This window comes from Apodemus sylvaticus, chromosome 7, assembly GCF_947179515.1.
Source record: "Apodemus sylvaticus chromosome 7, mApoSyl1.1, whole genome shotgun sequence".
In the NCBI taxonomy this organism is placed as follows: Eukaryota; Metazoa; Chordata; class Mammalia; order Rodentia; family Muridae; genus Apodemus; species Apodemus sylvaticus.
In genome coordinates, this window is record NC_067478.1 from 126,228,427 (window position 1) to 126,245,216 (window position 16,790).

General features: G+C 39.2%; 1 protein-coding gene across 1 annotated transcript in view; it reads left to right on the forward strand.

Annotated features, from left to right (window-relative positions):
• Positions 1-16,269, forward strand: part of Cntn5 (contactin 5) — a 515,033-nt gene extending 498,764 nt beyond the window's left edge. The window contains exons 22-23 of the mRNA XM_052189412.1: positions 10,943-11,111; positions 16,169-16,269. Coding sequence (XP_052045372.1) covers positions 10,943-11,111; positions 16,169-16,269 — 270 coding nt within the window. The remainder of the gene's footprint in view (positions 1-10,942; positions 11,112-16,168) is intronic.
• Positions 16,270-16,790: the final 521 nt, after the last annotated feature.

Here is a 16,790-nt window from a genome sequence, read left to right on the forward strand (position 1 = left end):
AGGATCCTGCTATACCACTCCTGGGCATATACCCAGAGGATTCCCCAGCATGTAATAAGGATATGTGCTCCACTATGTTCATAGCAGTCCTATTTATAACAGCCAGAAGCTGGAAGAACCCAGGTATCACTCAACAGAAGAATGGATGAAAAAAAATGTGGTATATATACACAATGGAGTACTATTCAGCCACTAGAAACAATGAATTCATGAAATTCTTAGGTAAATGGATGGAGCTGGAGAACATCATGTTAAGTGAGGTAACCCAGTCTCAAAAGATCAATCATGGTATGCATTCACTAATAAGTGGATATTAGCCTAGAAAACTGGAATACCCAAAACATAATCCACACATCAAATGAGGTACAAGAAGAATGGAGGAGTGGCCCCTGGTTCTGGAAAGACTCAGTGTAGCAGTATAGGGCAAAACCAGAATGGGGAAGTGGAAAGGGGTGAATGGAAGAACGGGGGGGGGGGAGGAAAGGGGACTTATGCGACTTTTGGGGAGAGTGGTGCCTGAAAAGGGAAAATCTTTTGAAATGTAAATAAAAAATATATCGAATAAAAAAAATAAAAATTAAAACAAAAGATGAGCCTTTTGTGGAACAGACAGAACAAGATTAAAAAGTTGAAAAAGTTGGATCATATAGGGCAATGTTTAATTCGAGTTAGCCAAATTGTATAGGAATTCAGATAATATTAGGTCAGTGGCATAGCAAGAAGAGGAAGCTAAGTAACAGATTACATCTGTGAAAGTTTTTTTCTCTAGTTGTCAATGTAGTCAGAAGTCTGAGAAATAAACAAAAATCTAACAGTTGTATTATTTAAAAAAATGTCAGAGTCCACTAGTCAACAATTCCTATGGTCTCTATGGCAACTTGGGCAGTCAGTCTGGCTTTCAGTTACAGAAGATACAGGGCTTTTTCTCTGTGAAATGGATACATGTGACATGAGAGATGCCTTTTTGTTTTAGACAATATAAGTCATTTGACTCAGGGTATCCAGTTTTGTCTACTGCATTTTTCAGTGATTACCATATCACAGTCTAGGCAGTATCCTATAGCTGTGTCCACAACTTCTGAGACCTCCTGGGGTTTAATCGTTAAAGGCTTTGGAAAATCTGTCTGTCATAAACTCAATAATTAACAAACTTCTGACAGGATTGAGGGCTCTATAGATTGGTTATAATTGGATAGAATCTAATGACAGTAGTAAAAATCATATTAAGACAGGATAAGAATGAAGGTCTATGAGTCTCACAGCAGTCATTAGGTGGCAGTGGTTCTGTGTGGCAGGGACTCAATGTGGTGACTGTAGCTTTACAATGGCCCACAGGTCACTGTCCCTAAGCTAGTGGTCCCCAAGGAGCCTGCCGCAGCAACACCATGTTATGGGCTCAATGGCTGGCTAACCTGTGCCCCCCTCGCAGGGCCAGTGGGCATAACTATGCTATTGGCCAGTCACAGCTGAGGCAGAGGCTCTGCAGACCAAGCCTGTGAATCTGACCAGAGAGGGGCAGGATTTCCTACTAGCAGTCAGAAGTTCGGGGTGGGACTTTCTACCCTCTGCCAGAAGTCGTGGGACGGTGCTCCTGACAATCGAAGTCCACAGTGGGCCAGGGAAAAAGAAACAGCAGAAATAGTGTCTTCCATATCCTAGCAAGCTGGTTGTGGTGTGCCACACTGCTAGCCTTTACCAGACCCACCACTCTCACAGCAAGAGCAGAGCAGAGGCAAGCAGCTGAGGGGTGCAGGGGGCGGCAAACGCGTCCGGAACAGTTGAACTAGTCAGTAGCAGGCAGCATGTGAGACAGTCAAGGGCCAGAGGAGTGGAAACATGGCTGCCAGTCTGGACGACATGGACGCAGAGGCTAGAGTGAGAAGGGAGGAAGGGCAGCAGAGTCCCAGGCAGGGGGATGAGCCAAACCTTCTCAGGCGAACCAACTGAACCAGCAAGAGAGAGAGTGGAGAGGGGAAAGTCTATAAACTATGGGTGGATAGCAGCCTGAGAATAGGGTGAGACACGTGGGGGGCTAAAGTCTAAAACTCAGAGCCGGTGCTGCTGAGCCAGAGAGCAGTGGTCCGGGCAGTTGCATGTTCTATGGGGGTGTGGTGAGATGTGAAGGAAGAGGGTGCCTAAGTGGGCCCATGCCTGAGGCATCCCTTTCCCCTGAGGCACCAGCCACAGGACAGTGTAGTATAGAATAGAGTTTATTCTGGGCATGAGTTGGGTCATTTTCTGGATCTTTCCATAAGCTCTCTTATTTTCACATCTTCCCCTACGAGACCACATCCTTTGAAGTTGTCCTTCAAAGCAGGTGTACTCTTTAATACTAAGGGAAAAGGATTTTAAGAATACTGACAGATCATTCAAGAACAAACCCAACAGCATAAGAAGTAGACAACTAGCCTTGCAAATTGGAAAAGCAATGTAGGATGCTTGAAAACACTTGATACAATCAAAAAGAAAGATTATATATATATATATATATATATATATATATATATATATATATATATCATGACTAACTAGAAGGTTGGTGTCTTAAATGATCCTCCAGGAATCCTGAATTCTAAATGGCTAAAGAAACTATGTTAGGCTGGGTGTAGAGTTCTCTAGGCATTCTAGTTCCATCTCATTTCTGTGGCTATTATACAATACCCAACAGATGCAACTAAAGAAGAAAGTGAGTCTGGCACTCACATTTCTACTGTATAGGAGAGGTCAAAGCAGCATCATGTCCACACTTATAAAATCAGAGACAATATATGTGTGGATCTTCCCTGTTTGCTTTCTTTTAGGTACATTGTTTTTCTTTTTTTAATACTTTAATAATAGGAATCCCTGCATAAAGAATAGTACAGCCCAGAATTGGTTGGTTCTTTCAACATCAATTAACAACCCAGAAAATCCCTGTCAACATGTCCACAGGCAAGCTCGAACTTGATAATTACTTATTGAGACTCTCTTCCCAGGTGATTCTGGGCTGTGTCAAATTAGCAATTAAATCGACCAGCATGCTTGATGACACTCAGATCTCTTTGCCACCATTTCAAACTGGTGTGTGTGCATTTCTTCCACGCCTATGTATGCTCTATATGCCATAAGGAAACTCTCAGCAACATGAAGCAGCATGAATGCAAGAACACTCATCCTCAACACCTTAGACGAGCTGGATAAGGTCACTAATGCCAACCCAGCCAGGACATCTCACACAATTGTCTATCTGTGGCTAGTATCAAACATTTGTCTTTTTCAGCATGACTTCCCCATATGTTGTGATGTGACAAAGATCATTTCATAAGTCAGGTAAAACAGACTTCAGTTCAAATCTTACGTGCACAATTTTGGATAATATTCTTAAACCTCCCTGAGTTTCATTTTCTTCAGTTAAAACTGGTAAAAATGGCATTAACATTATTTATGCTGCAACATTATCTTAATGATTAGATAATTTATATAAAATAACTTGGTCTTTAAGAAGCCTATATTAAAATGCAAATGATATTTTTTTATTGGAGACTACACTAGTAGTGGGAAAAATGTTAAGTATATTAACAATAGAAACTGGCAATTCCTGTTGTCTATTGGTGAGACACACCCTTTACTTTGGAATACCTTCTTGCTTGGGAAGAGCCTTCAACACAGATCATCTTAGTTGTATATATGCACAAAAGTAGGAACATGTTGTAAAATGTCATTTTCATTTTTTTCACATCCTTATATTCCCAAGAGAAAAGAGTTGGTCAAAGGAAGCTGTCAATAACATGTGGAGTCAGACCTCCCACCCACTCTTTTGCTATTAAGCCTTATTAGAACTTCTGCTAACTAGGGAGAACTGTAGGAACAAAGGGACAAAGCGACACTTGATAAGTAGGCTTCAATTATTCAGTGGGCATAGTGCAGGATTCTCCTGACCATAAAACAGAAATGTAGCAGGAAACAGTAACTAAGAACATAAACAAAGAGATGTAACCTAGAGAACACAAAGTGAGGAATAACTCAGTCTTGGCAAAGGTCTCCATACAGTGGTTAGACATCTACAGGGAAGTACATGCAAACTTAAGTGGTACTCAGATGGGATTTGGAACAATACCTCCCGTGTGATTCTAGCTGTATTCCAGAAAGTCTGTAGCCAGGCCAAGAGTGATGCCAGGTTCTTGACACACAACCTCATAAGCATGGAAGATCTACAAAAGTAGATCGTCTCTTTCTAAGGGATCATGTAACGCCACTCTAAACTGTTAACCAGAGTTTGCTTCTAGTATTCTTGGAAAATTTAAGGTAGAGTTATCTTGGTGTTTAAAGAAATTGAGAGTAGAACTTTTTTTTATTTGATTTGTTTTTTTTGAGACAGGGTTTCTTTGTATAGCCCTGGCTTTCCTGGAACTCACTCTGTAGACCAGACGGGCCTCGAACTCAGAAATCTGCCTGTCTCTGCCTCCCAGAGTGCTGGGACTACAGGCGTGCACCACCATTGCCCGGCTGAGAGTAGGACTTTGGATCTTACAAAAGTCCTCCTTTCTCCCCAGAAAGTTATACTCAGAGTAGACTCAGGCTGTCTGAATGAATTCAGGGCAAGAGGCCCAAGCTATGAACCAGAAGACAAACATTTACTACTTTCTGACTATGCCCAGAAAATCATTTTTTTCCAGATTAAAGTCTCCTTTACTATGTATTTCTGTCTCTACCTTCCAAACTGATTCAATGCTAGAAAGTGTAAGCATTAATCAATTGCAAAGTTTACTAATTACAAATGGCCCATCAATATACATTGAAATTTTCCCTTGCTTTCAAAATTTAGTTATAAGCTAAGACCTTGTGCTACCTGGGAGTTTGTTTGTTTGTTTGTTTTTGTTTGTTTGTTTGTTTGGTTGGTTGGTTGGTTTTTTGGACTTGTTTTTTTTTTTTTTTTGAGACAGGGTTTCTCTGTATAGCCCTGTCTATCCTGGAACTCATTCTGTAGACCAGGTTTGCCTCGAACTCAGAAATTTGCCTGTCTCTGCCTCTCAGAGTGCTGGTGTTATAGGTGTGTACCACCACTGCCCAGCTTACCTGAGAGTTTTATACACAGAGTTCTTTCACATCTGATGAAATTGGAACACTCACACCCATACTTCTCCATTTCTTCAGAGACTTTATGGGTCATGATACCCTATGGATTTGACTCCCTACAATTTATAGTCTTTCTTTCATCCTTTACCTGTTGAACAGTTTAAGGAGTCACAGAATGGCATACTTACTTAGATAAGTGCATGATATCGTTATACCATCTACATTTGATTACATTCAATATCATTTATGATAAAGCTTATTTTTAAAGCATGAAATAGAAATAGCTCAGACATATGTGTAGATACTTTTGAAGAAATATTGTGACTCTGGGTGTACTATTTAGCTTCCTGTTGTAATAAAGAGTGTGACCAACAGCATCTTGCTGAGGAAAGTGTTGCTTTGGCTTACCCTTCTACATCATAGTCCATCATTAATGGGAGGCCGTATGGGAGTTCAGAAAAGAAAGCTTGTGTCAGGAACTGAAGGAGATCCGAGGAAGTCTGTTGTGTTCCCTGCGGCTTGATCAGTGTCCCTTTGTGGACAATCCAGGACCACCTGTGAAAGGGTAGCCCTGAACACAGTGGGGTCACAGGTCCTCTCATGTCAACCATCAGTCAAGAAAACACCCTAATAGACTTGACTATGGGCCAATCTGATGGTGTCACCGTCTCAACTGAGGTTCTCTTCTCCACTGTAGCTTGTGTCAAGGTGAAAAAAAAAAACTGGCACAGTGTACGAGAAAGGAGGAAGTGCCCACCAATGTCTGAAAGTTGCTCTTTGGGAAATACTGACCTTCAAAGTACTTGCAGCCACCCTACAGCCAAGTGAACTGGTTGTGGTTATAAACTTATAAACTGGTTGTGGTTGCTTTTTCTTTTCTTTTCTTTTCTTTTCTTTTCTTGTTTTTTTTTATTCGATATATTTTTTATTTACATTTCAAATGATTTCCCCTTTTCTGGTCCCCCACTCCCCAAAAGTCACATAAGCCCCCTTCCCTCCCCCTGTTCTCCCACCCACCCCTTCCCACTTCCCTGTTCTGGTTTTGCCCTATACTACTACAGTGAGTCTTTCCAGAACCAGGGGCCACTCCTCCGTTCTTCTTGTACCTCATTTGATGTGTGGATTATGTTTTGGGTTTTCCAGTTTTCCAGGCTAATATCCATTTATTGGTGAGTGCATACCATGATTAATCTTTTGACACTGGGTTACGTCACTTAGTATGATGTTCTCCAGCTCCATCCATTTGCCTAAGAATTTCATGAATTCATTGTTTCTAATAGCTGAATAGTACTCCATTGTGTATATATACCACATTTTTTCAAGACAGAATTTCTCTGTGTTGTTCTGGCTGTCCTGCAACTCACTCTGTAGACCAGGCTGGCCTCAAACTCAGAAATATGCCTGCCTCTGCCTCCCAGGTGCTGGGATTATAGGCGTGAGCAACCACTGCTTGGCATCAGACTTAGTCTTGTTAAGTGTCCTACACTGATCTTGCTGTGGTTTGTAAATTTAATCTGACTCTTGATAATCAAGCCTTAACCTCTCAAGTTTGAAAAAGAAGCATGGATCACTGTGATCAGATAGTCTGCTACCTTCAGTGTGTCTTGCTTTACCTATCTTTTTATCTCTAGGGCTGTAGAACACTTAATCTCCATCATTGGTGCTACCATCTTTTACCAAAATTCAAAGCTGAGGAGTGAGTTTCTACTTGACAGGATGCCAGCTTCTGAGGGTCATCTGCAGGCATCATCAACATGTTTTTGTTATATACATTAAACACTCTGTTACCATTAGAACAGACATTTTCTTTTAAAAATCGCAGTTCCAGGCCAGCAAAATGGTCTAGCAGTAAAGGGGATTGTGGCCAAGACTGTCTACCCCAGTTCTTTCCTTGGGACCCACATTATAGAAGGAAAGAACCACCTTCTGCAAGTTGAATCTGAGCTCTACACATATAAAATGTATGCATACACATATGAAGCTAATAAATAAATAAATAAAAATAATTTTTAAAACAATAGCAAAACTACTTAAAATTTAATAAGTAATTTATTTGGATAATTTAGTACTGTTGCTTTTTAAAATATAATTTCAAACTGTATTTGGCATTACAGTAGACAATTCCTTTTCTGAATAAAGATATCTGTCAGTATAACTGCCAATCTAGAAACAAGCAGATAGTTTGAGAATTACCTCCTTAGTGTGAGTTATCACCTTAGTTGAAGAATGGCCTCCTTAGTGTCAGTAACTGGTTTTGCCAGGTCTTTATATCTCTTTAGGCTGTTTTTTTAGAAAGCTTATTTATTTTTCTAAGTCAGGGTTTCAACTGGACTAAGATGCTCTAAAGAACTGAAGAATTACCATTAGTTTAGTTGACTTCTTAGTTGGCAAAAATCATCACTGATATATGTTGCTTCTTCCTACATACTGATAAGCTCTTTCTGCAACTATTAACTGATTTTCTTTATTATATTTTTGCTGTTTCTATCTTCTATTCCTAACTCTTGACTAATTCACAAGTTTTCTGCCACCTTTGTATTTTATAGCCATGTGAGATGTACATTATAGGCTTTGTTTGTTTGTTTTTTGTCATAAAAATTGTAATTTACTGAACCACATTAACAGCATCTTCTGAAATGTTCACTCTTTTGCCAGTCCTTAACAATTTACATTCATCTCCATTCTCATAAGTTTGCTTTACAATTATCACATGTACATGATAGGATTGTAATTCATGACTGCACTGCAATCAGAATGAGAGTCATAAATTCTCATAGATTTGTAATTTTTTAAGCCTAAAGAAGCTCCTGTTGCCATCCTTCAGAATTCACGAAATCTAAGCACCCATTCTGTGTGATACTGTGTTATTAAACATCCCCCACAATAGCACGCACCATCTTTCCTTGTACTGTGTTTTGTAACTGACTACTAGTAGAGTGGGTCAGGAAGCCAGGCACCTGCTCACTGATGGATATTCAAGCACAGTGCTGTATCAAGTCAGGATGCAGAAATGTGCATATCATTTTGCATCTCTGATGAAGCTATGGCATCTTTTTGCAAAAAGCCTTAAGGTGCATATAACTACAGAGCATAAAATATACAAACAGTCACTTCCTATAGACTCAGACATAAATTCCAATCCAAGAATTTATGGAATATGCATTACTCAAAGCATCCCTACCAAAGAGAGGATCATGTCACTTCACACATCAACATATAAAATACTGGTTTGGGGGCTGGGCATGGTAGCATATGCATTAATTCCAGAAACTGGAGAAGAAGGCATGCAGCTCTCTGTGAGTTCAAGACCACCTTGGTTTATATAATGAGTCCAGGCCAACAAAGGCTAAATAGTGAGACCCTGCTTCAAAACACAAAACAATCACAAAATGCTGCTTTGGGAAATGAGAAATAACTCAGTAAAGTGCTACACAAGTATGGTGACCTCAGTTAGATTCTGAGAGGCACAGAAAAAGGTGAATACCCAAGGAGGTGGAGACAAGAACCCTGGGCCTTGATGGTCAGCCAGCCCATCTACATATGTGAGCCTGTGGTCCCAGTGAATTACTAAGTCTCAAAAAAGATGGTAGATGGACAGTTGTTGGAAAATCGCACCCCAGGTTGACCTCTTGTTTCCTCACTCTTATACACAAAAACCTGCACATTTCACCCCATCCACAATTCTGATTTTTCTAGGGTTTATTTCATTGCATGGAAGTTAGTTCGAACTCAAAACATGTTTTCTATATGAACTTGTGTATATGTGTTTATGTGTGTGTGTGTGTGTGTGTGTGTGTGTGTGATTTATCTTGCTTCAAGAACATGACACTTAAACAATGTTCCACTGGCAGTCAACAATGGTAGTAATAGAGGTGAATTTCTCTTATTATCTTGTGTGCACCAGGTCCCATGCTTGATTTTTTGTCATGTGTTTTTGCCCTTTTTGCTCTCCTGAGAAAGTCATGAAATAGTAGGTATTACTTCTACAAACAAAGAGTGGATTTTTGTTAGGAAAGGTCAGTAATTTACTCAGTCGGGTACATTGGGAGATTGGATTGGTTTGGTTTCATAGAATATCGTTTTGAATTCATATTTGCATAATGACCAAGCCACTGCTATTCCCATTAGGTAAGGCAATCACAACACCAATAATTATGAAAATGCATAAAACAATGAGAATGAATAAAAATGCATTTAGTGTATTTTAAGTGCTGCTGTTTGGCGATTATACCCCTCCCACCACAATAGACTATTATTGGAGGCAAAAGAGAAGCATAGCACAGTTAATAGTTAGAAAGTGAACAATCACCCAGTCTCCTAAGGAAATCCCCACCCTAATTGGCCACAATGTTTATGAAGGATCTCACTGCCTCTGCAGCCTCAGTTTTGTGGCCAACAGGACAATACTGTGTCCAGATTTGTTTTTGTGTTCTCTATCCAAGTGGATTGACTTGTGTAATTATGGACACATGTCAAAATTAAGTTAACTCTGTAACCACTTGTCATCCAACACAACTTGATCAGTATACAAAACTCTGCTACAATTAAAAAGAAATGAGTAAAATTTTCACTGTGATGGTCATTTACTCGATTGAGCGTTTTATTTTAAGTGTTTAGCAACTTATCTCCTTATAGTTTTCCATTTGAAGAACTTCCACATCATCCTGTGCATTGCTGTGTCTCTAAGCTCGTGTGCTCTTCCAGCACATGTTGCCCCTAGTTACACTGCTAATTGTGCCACTGATTTTAGAAGGGCTGTTATGAGCACAGAGAGCTTCAGTTCCTATGCAAGGCTTCAATGAGAAGGCTTCGATTTTTATTTAGGACTTACTACATACTTCCCTAATCTAGTTCTCCTGTTTTTCCTGTTTTTCTATTCATTTCCTGAATACCATGGCTTCTTATTTAAGAGGGTTTATTTCCTTATCTTCCAATTCTCTCTTTTTTTCTCTTTTTTTCTTTCCTTTTTTTATTATTATTTTCTATATTCTTTGTTTACATTCCAAATGATTTCCCCTTTTCTGGTTCTCCCCTCCCCCTAAGTTCCATAAGCCCTCTTCACTCTGCCAGTTCCCCAGTCAGCCCCCTCCCACTTCTCTGTCCTGGCAATCCCCTACAATGCTGCCTCAAGCCTTTCCAGGACCTGGGCCCTCTCCTTCCTTCTTCTTGGGAGTGATTTGATATGTGGTTTGTGTTTTGGATATTCTGAGCTTCTGGGCTAATATCCACTTATCAGTGACTGCATTCCATGTGTGTTCTTTTGTGAATGAGTTACCACACTTAGGAAGATATTTTTCAGTTCCAACCATTTGCCTAAAAATTTCATGAATTCATTGTTTTTAATTGCTGAGTAGTATTCCATTGTGTAAATATACCACATTTTCTGTATCCATTCCTCCATTGAGAGACATCTGAGTTCTTTCCGACTTCTGGCTATTATAAATAAGGCTGCTATGATATATCTGGAAATCTTTGTGTAGTAAATTCTGTACTTATTTGTATATTTTGTTTTTGTTTTTGTTTTTGACTGAGTCACTATAGATCAGGATGGCCTTGAACTAAGGACAATCTTTCTGCTATGCTCTGTCAAATACTAGGATGACTGGTATGAACCACCATGTCTGCTTCCAACTTATCTTCAAACACTGACCTTAGGCACTTCCTCTTCATCCCTTGAACCTAAACAGATCACACACTCTTTCTGTGTCACCTTTACCCCTATGTACACTTCTCAATCAGTGTATTGTACTTGTACCACATTGGCTCATGTGTCAAGCAGTGGAGTCTGGTACCCAGACCCAGAGTGTAATGTATAGTAGGCAGTGAAGAGCAATTTACAATGCCCAACTGAATAAAAAATAGTTCACACCTCTCTTATTGCTTACAGGTTTTCTATAGGCAAGAGGGTCACAGCAAAGGTCAAGTTATTGAGACACAGAAACCCCAAGCTGTAGTGCCTCTCCCTGAGTCTGGTGTCTACATTATTGAAGTTCGAGCGTACAGTGAAGGAGGGGATGGAACAGCAAGCTCCCAAATCAGGGTGCCTTCATATTCAGGTAAGTGGGTGAAGAAGGCTCACTTGGGTGGACTTCACTGATGATGGAGGTCCTAAATCTTCTTGACATTGAAGGAAGGCAGAATTCAGAAATTTTTGAGGTATTTTTCTTGTTACTTCTTATAAAGTTCTTTGCCTAATCTGGGCTAAGTAGTAACTAGCCACCTGTCTTTTGAAAGTTATGTTTAGACTAAAAATTTGTGTGTTTGATATAACTGCTCCTCTATTCCCATGATTGTTCTATGAAATGAAAGGGAACTTATAGGTAAGTCTTTTAAAATTTAAAACTAGTATTTATTGCTTTCTAAACTAATGACAAATTGCAGTCTTCATTGCTATTAGCACAGAATGGGTGATTGTATAATGGTTTATTGGTTTGCAATTTCAAAAGCAAAGTGCATGCCTCATGATACCACAGAAGGCTCTGTCTGTGTCTTGTCACATAGAGACCGGCCACAGACTTTGTTGATCATTCTATTTTGAAGTCTCAGCCCAAGAGTAATAGGAAAGAGTAACACTGGACTTTGAAGGAAAGCTCTTGACACAGTTTGACACAATAAATTTGATTAATCCAAATTTCCGAATGGAAGTTTACCATTACAAAAGCATGGGGCATGAGAAGAACCTGTGCATGCAGTGCAACCTTAGTCTCCATCTTTGAAAAGACTGAATGTGAGCCACATGCATTGAATGTACACATGAAATTACCAGCCTACAAATAAAAACCGTATGCTTTTAAAAAAGCAAATGCCATAATTTTAGGCGCCATATATTAATGAATATAAGAGAAAGGGTAAGTCATATTTTCAGTAATCTAAACATTTCAAATCACAGATGAAGATTAAGAGAAGATAGGTAAGGGAGAGAGAGAGAGAGAGAGAGAGAGAGAGGGAGGGAGGGAAGGAGGGACGGAGGGAGGGAGAGGGAGAGGATATATAGTTTCAGAGGTTAAGCAAATAATAGTAAGCATAAGTGATAACAAATCTAGAAATCTGGGAGAGTTTCATTCTTATATATATTTGTTTGTTTATTTCTGGTACAACAAATGCTCTTTAAAACAAACAAACAAACAAAGATGGGTATGATGGTGGCACAAAGTTTTTAATCCCAGCACTCTGGAGAAAGAGGAAGGCTGATCTCTGAGTTCAAGGCCAGCCTGGTCTTCAGAGCAAGTTCCAGAACAACAAGACTACACACAGAGACCTTGTCTTAAAAAGCAAAAATGAATCAACAAACCACAAAATGAAAAGACATTCCTAAGATGTGCAAAATCTGACTTTTTCAGACATCCAAGTGAAGAGATCCAAAATTTAACAGACCTTGAGATCACATAAACCGTCATATACTTTATGCTTCTTTTTAATAAATGTTCAGTTCTGAGAGAAAAACTGGTCATAACGTCTCCATAATGAGTAATTTGCAATAAAGCCATTCATGTAATGTTTAGAATTTTCAAGAGCAGCTTGAGAGATAGGTCAGGGTGTCAAGCTGCTACTAACAGCAGCATAGCAAGCATTTGCTAGCCCTTAATACTTTCCTTCATATTGCACAAGATTTTTTCCATTTTAGCTTATTCCATTGTGTGTGTGTGCCTGTGTGGTATGTGTGTTTGTGAGCACGCTCATGCATGTACACATGCATGCTTGTATACATGTGGGTATGTCCTTGCATGTGATTTTTCTGAGTGTGTCTATGTGTGAATGTGTGTCTGTTTGTTTTTGTTTGTGAGTGTGTGTGTGTTCGCTCATGTGTGTGAGTGTGTGCATATGCACATATACATGTAGAGGCCCAAGGTTGTTGTTGTTTAGTGTTTTCCTCTATTGCTCTCTGTCTTAGTCATGTATTAGTGCTAAGAAGAGACATAATGACCATGGCAAATTTTATAAAAGAGAGAGTTTAATTGGGCCTTGCTTATAGTTTCAGAGACTTAGTTCCTTATCATCATGGTAAGGAGCATGAAAGCATGAAGGCTGACACAGTGATGGAGAATTGGCTGAGAGTTCTACATCCAAATCCACTTGAAACACCAAAGCTCATCCAAGTGACACACTCCCCCAACAAGACCACACCTACTCCATCAAGGCCACATCTCCTACCCTTTCAAATAGTGCCACTCCTTGGTAACCAAGCATTCAAATCTATGAGCCACTGAGAGTCATTCTTATTCAAACCACCACACTCTCCAACTTTTCTTTGCATTAAGAATTTCCTATCTGTATATGAGGTATTTATCAAACCCTGCTTCCATTCCCCCCTTTTCAACTCCTCCCTTAGCTCACACTACCTCCATTTTTTCCACCCCAACTTTAGGTGCTCTTTTTTGAAACCCACTGAGTCTACTCAATGCAGCAATGATATGAAGGGGTGTGGGACTATCTACTGTAGTTTGAGAAAACATCCCTGAAGAAAATTGACTCTCCCTCAGCCAATAGAAAGCATTGCAGAATAGGGGAGAAACAAGGATTGGAATAGCCAAACTGTGAATAACTATTGAAAACCAGTATATTCCAGACCTGATGGTGTTGCTGCTCACATGAGCTCCACCTCTCTTTTGAGGACAGGCTCTCCCACTTTACCCAAATTTCGCTGTATTGACTAGCCAATCTCATCAGCAATTCTCATAGGGTCCTACTGACTCAGTTCCCAGGCCTCCACCTCTATAACAAAACAGAAGTAAAACCACAGATGCATCTCACCATGCCCAGCTTTCTGTGGTGTCCTAGAGATACAAACTTAGAAGTTATACTGGTGTCAAGCCACTGGGCCATTTCCCCATCCAATACAGTACCTTTTGAGTTGTGAATTTCATTGTGTTGGATAGGAGAGGTTTCTTTTTACTCAAACACAGAAGCTACTGAGACATTTAAGTAAGGTTAGCCACAGTTAGGAGGTACTTACACAGGCTCTGATTTTTCCATTCATGTTTTAATTAACTTGTAATATCTATGAAAATAGCAATTTGAGCAATTCCTAAACTTCAATAAAATCTCATCATTTTATCTAACTTAGATCCATAAAACCCAACTGAAGCATTGTTTCATTCTGTATTGTTGAAGCCAATGCTTTAGAAGTTAAAAAGCCTTGCTCAAGTGAAACAGATGAATGGCTGCCCAGTCAGGGTGCATCTTAATGCCTATCGCTGGTTGGTGCTTGGCTTTCACCTTATTTAGTTGGCTGTGTAAAACCTATTTAATTAATAGACTTTACTCAGTATCATTATCGTTGACTTCACAATACCATCATGGAAATTGGGCATATTTTACTTATTTCAGCCCATCATTCCAATGAGGTCTGACATGGAACTTAATTTTCTTATTATGACTCATATGTGGCCATATGTGTACAGTCGATACATTTTGCACAAGATGAAGCTACTCAAAATGATCCAATACTCTATGACTGTTACTATTGCATCTGTGATATAAATTGACAAAGAAATGAAGACTGACCATTCTGCATGCATGGATGTTTGAAAAATTATTCTTTTGCTCTGAAATATGTGGAGAATACATTTAAACTCCTGTCTCTAACCAAAATACAAATGATCCCATGATGTCAGTGTTTATCTAGCCACAAAGAAAACTCAATAGAACATTCTAAGATCTGGGTAATTTTTTTATTCTTAAGATTTGTACCCAGATTCTGTCTCTGTGATGATCTTTGTTAACTAAATGTAATCTAGAATGACTTAGAGAGATAGACTTAATGAAGAATTGTCCAGATTAGGTTGTTCTACAAGCATTTCTGGTGGGAACTCTCAATACTGTAGTAACTGATGTAGGAAGACCCAGCCTATTGGATATAACAGCATATTCTAGCAGGGGATCCTGCACTGTATAGGCATAGAAAGACTGATTAGTAGTAGGCAGGCATTCCACTATTAACTGTGCATGCTCAATGACTAGCTATTTCAAGCTTCTGCTACCATGACTTGTCTGCAACAGCAAACTATACTGTAGGCTTGTAGGCTTTTCTTCCTTAATTCACCTTTTGTCTGAATTATTTCATCACAGCAACAAGAAAGGAAGCTAAGCCACTGTTTTGAGAGTCAAAATCCAGGGAGCATCCAGACGTACAAATCCTCAGTCAACTCAGTACTTTAAACACATACATTTTTTATTTTCTTTATACTTTTTCTAGATTATAATATAATTCCATTTCTCATGTGCCTTTCTTCCCTCCAGACCATATATATTCCTCCTTATGTTCCCTAAAATTCCTGGGCTCTTTTTCACTAACTGTTCAGTAATAATTTTTCTCATCTTCAACAGGAAGGCCATGGTATATTACCACATAGGAATATTATAAGGATCACGAAAGATAGTATGTATTAAGAGTTTATTATCATGCTTGGCCTATACAAAGTAGTCACATCAATCACTCTGATATTTCAGAACACTTCTATCTTGAAGAGCCATTCCTGAAGTTATTGGCTAAAATGGCTCTTACGTTACTGGCATATGACTTTTCAAACCACTTCAGACCAATCAACTCAGACCAGTTAGTGCAATTCATTCAACTGAATGTGATGATGTGAGCTCATGAAAAAACTCCTAAATGTATGAATCATAGATGCATGATTGCCCCTTTTTTGTCAACTCTGGAAAGATATAGAATTTAAACGAGCTCTGCTGAAATAGTTGAATACCATGAATATAGTAAATAAAATGTTTTATTAAATTTTATTATTTGTGGAATATTATGAATTCATGTCTCATCACACTTATACTAATTATCTTTTTCCAGTTCTTGAACCATTTAAGCTCTACAACAATGATTTCATTCCAAACCCTTTCCCTTAAAATACTTCCTACCTGTGTACCACTAGTAAAAACCAACCATTTTCATTGTTAGGTTTGTTTGTTAGAAGTTGTTTAGCTTTTCAATACATTTCTTTCAAATAGAATTCTACTTCCCTGTGAAGGCAGAGACCTCAGACAATGCCTTATTCCATAGCAGATCAATTCCATGGGACAGAGGAGCAGTCCTGCCGCCCATCATCCCTGAGAACGTTTCTTTGACAAGTGGCTTCACTGGAGGCTTCTCTTTTGTTCACAGGTGGGAAAATCACAAGCGCTCAGTCAACCCTGCACTCTCTCTCCACGTGGTCCTCAGTAACAGTGCTCTTGGCTTTGAGGCTTCCTTCCAGTTCCTGGTGAAAGCTGCTCCTGCAGTGTGCTTTTCTTTGCTTTAGTTTGAGAAAGCAGCAGCAGACAGAAGGCAAAATGAATGGAGACGGGTCCTGAGAAAAGCTTTGAACACAGGGGACTACAGACGATACCCTCTCAGGAGTTTCGGGGGAGAATAGGAGTTACCCATCAGGTTTCGCTTTGGATTTTGTAAATGGAGAGGACAACTCTTGGTCCAATAAAAATATGCAGATTGTATGTAATGAATTTTGTAAGCAAAGGTAATTTCTGTCAGATGTATTCTTACATTTTTTAATAGGTTGGGCTTTGGCTTTCTATTTAAAGACTCTGAGTGTCAGCCATCCATTGCGAAGATGGTCTCTATAGCCTGCTCAAAATCAAATACAAACCCAAGAAAGAAATATATTCTCAAGACTCTGTGTCTAGTATTTTCCAAACTTCCTATTAGATCACAGATTCAATACCAAACCAGCAGGTAATAGGAAAAAAATACTTCAGTTGTCGGGGTCCATGATAGGGGAAATACATAA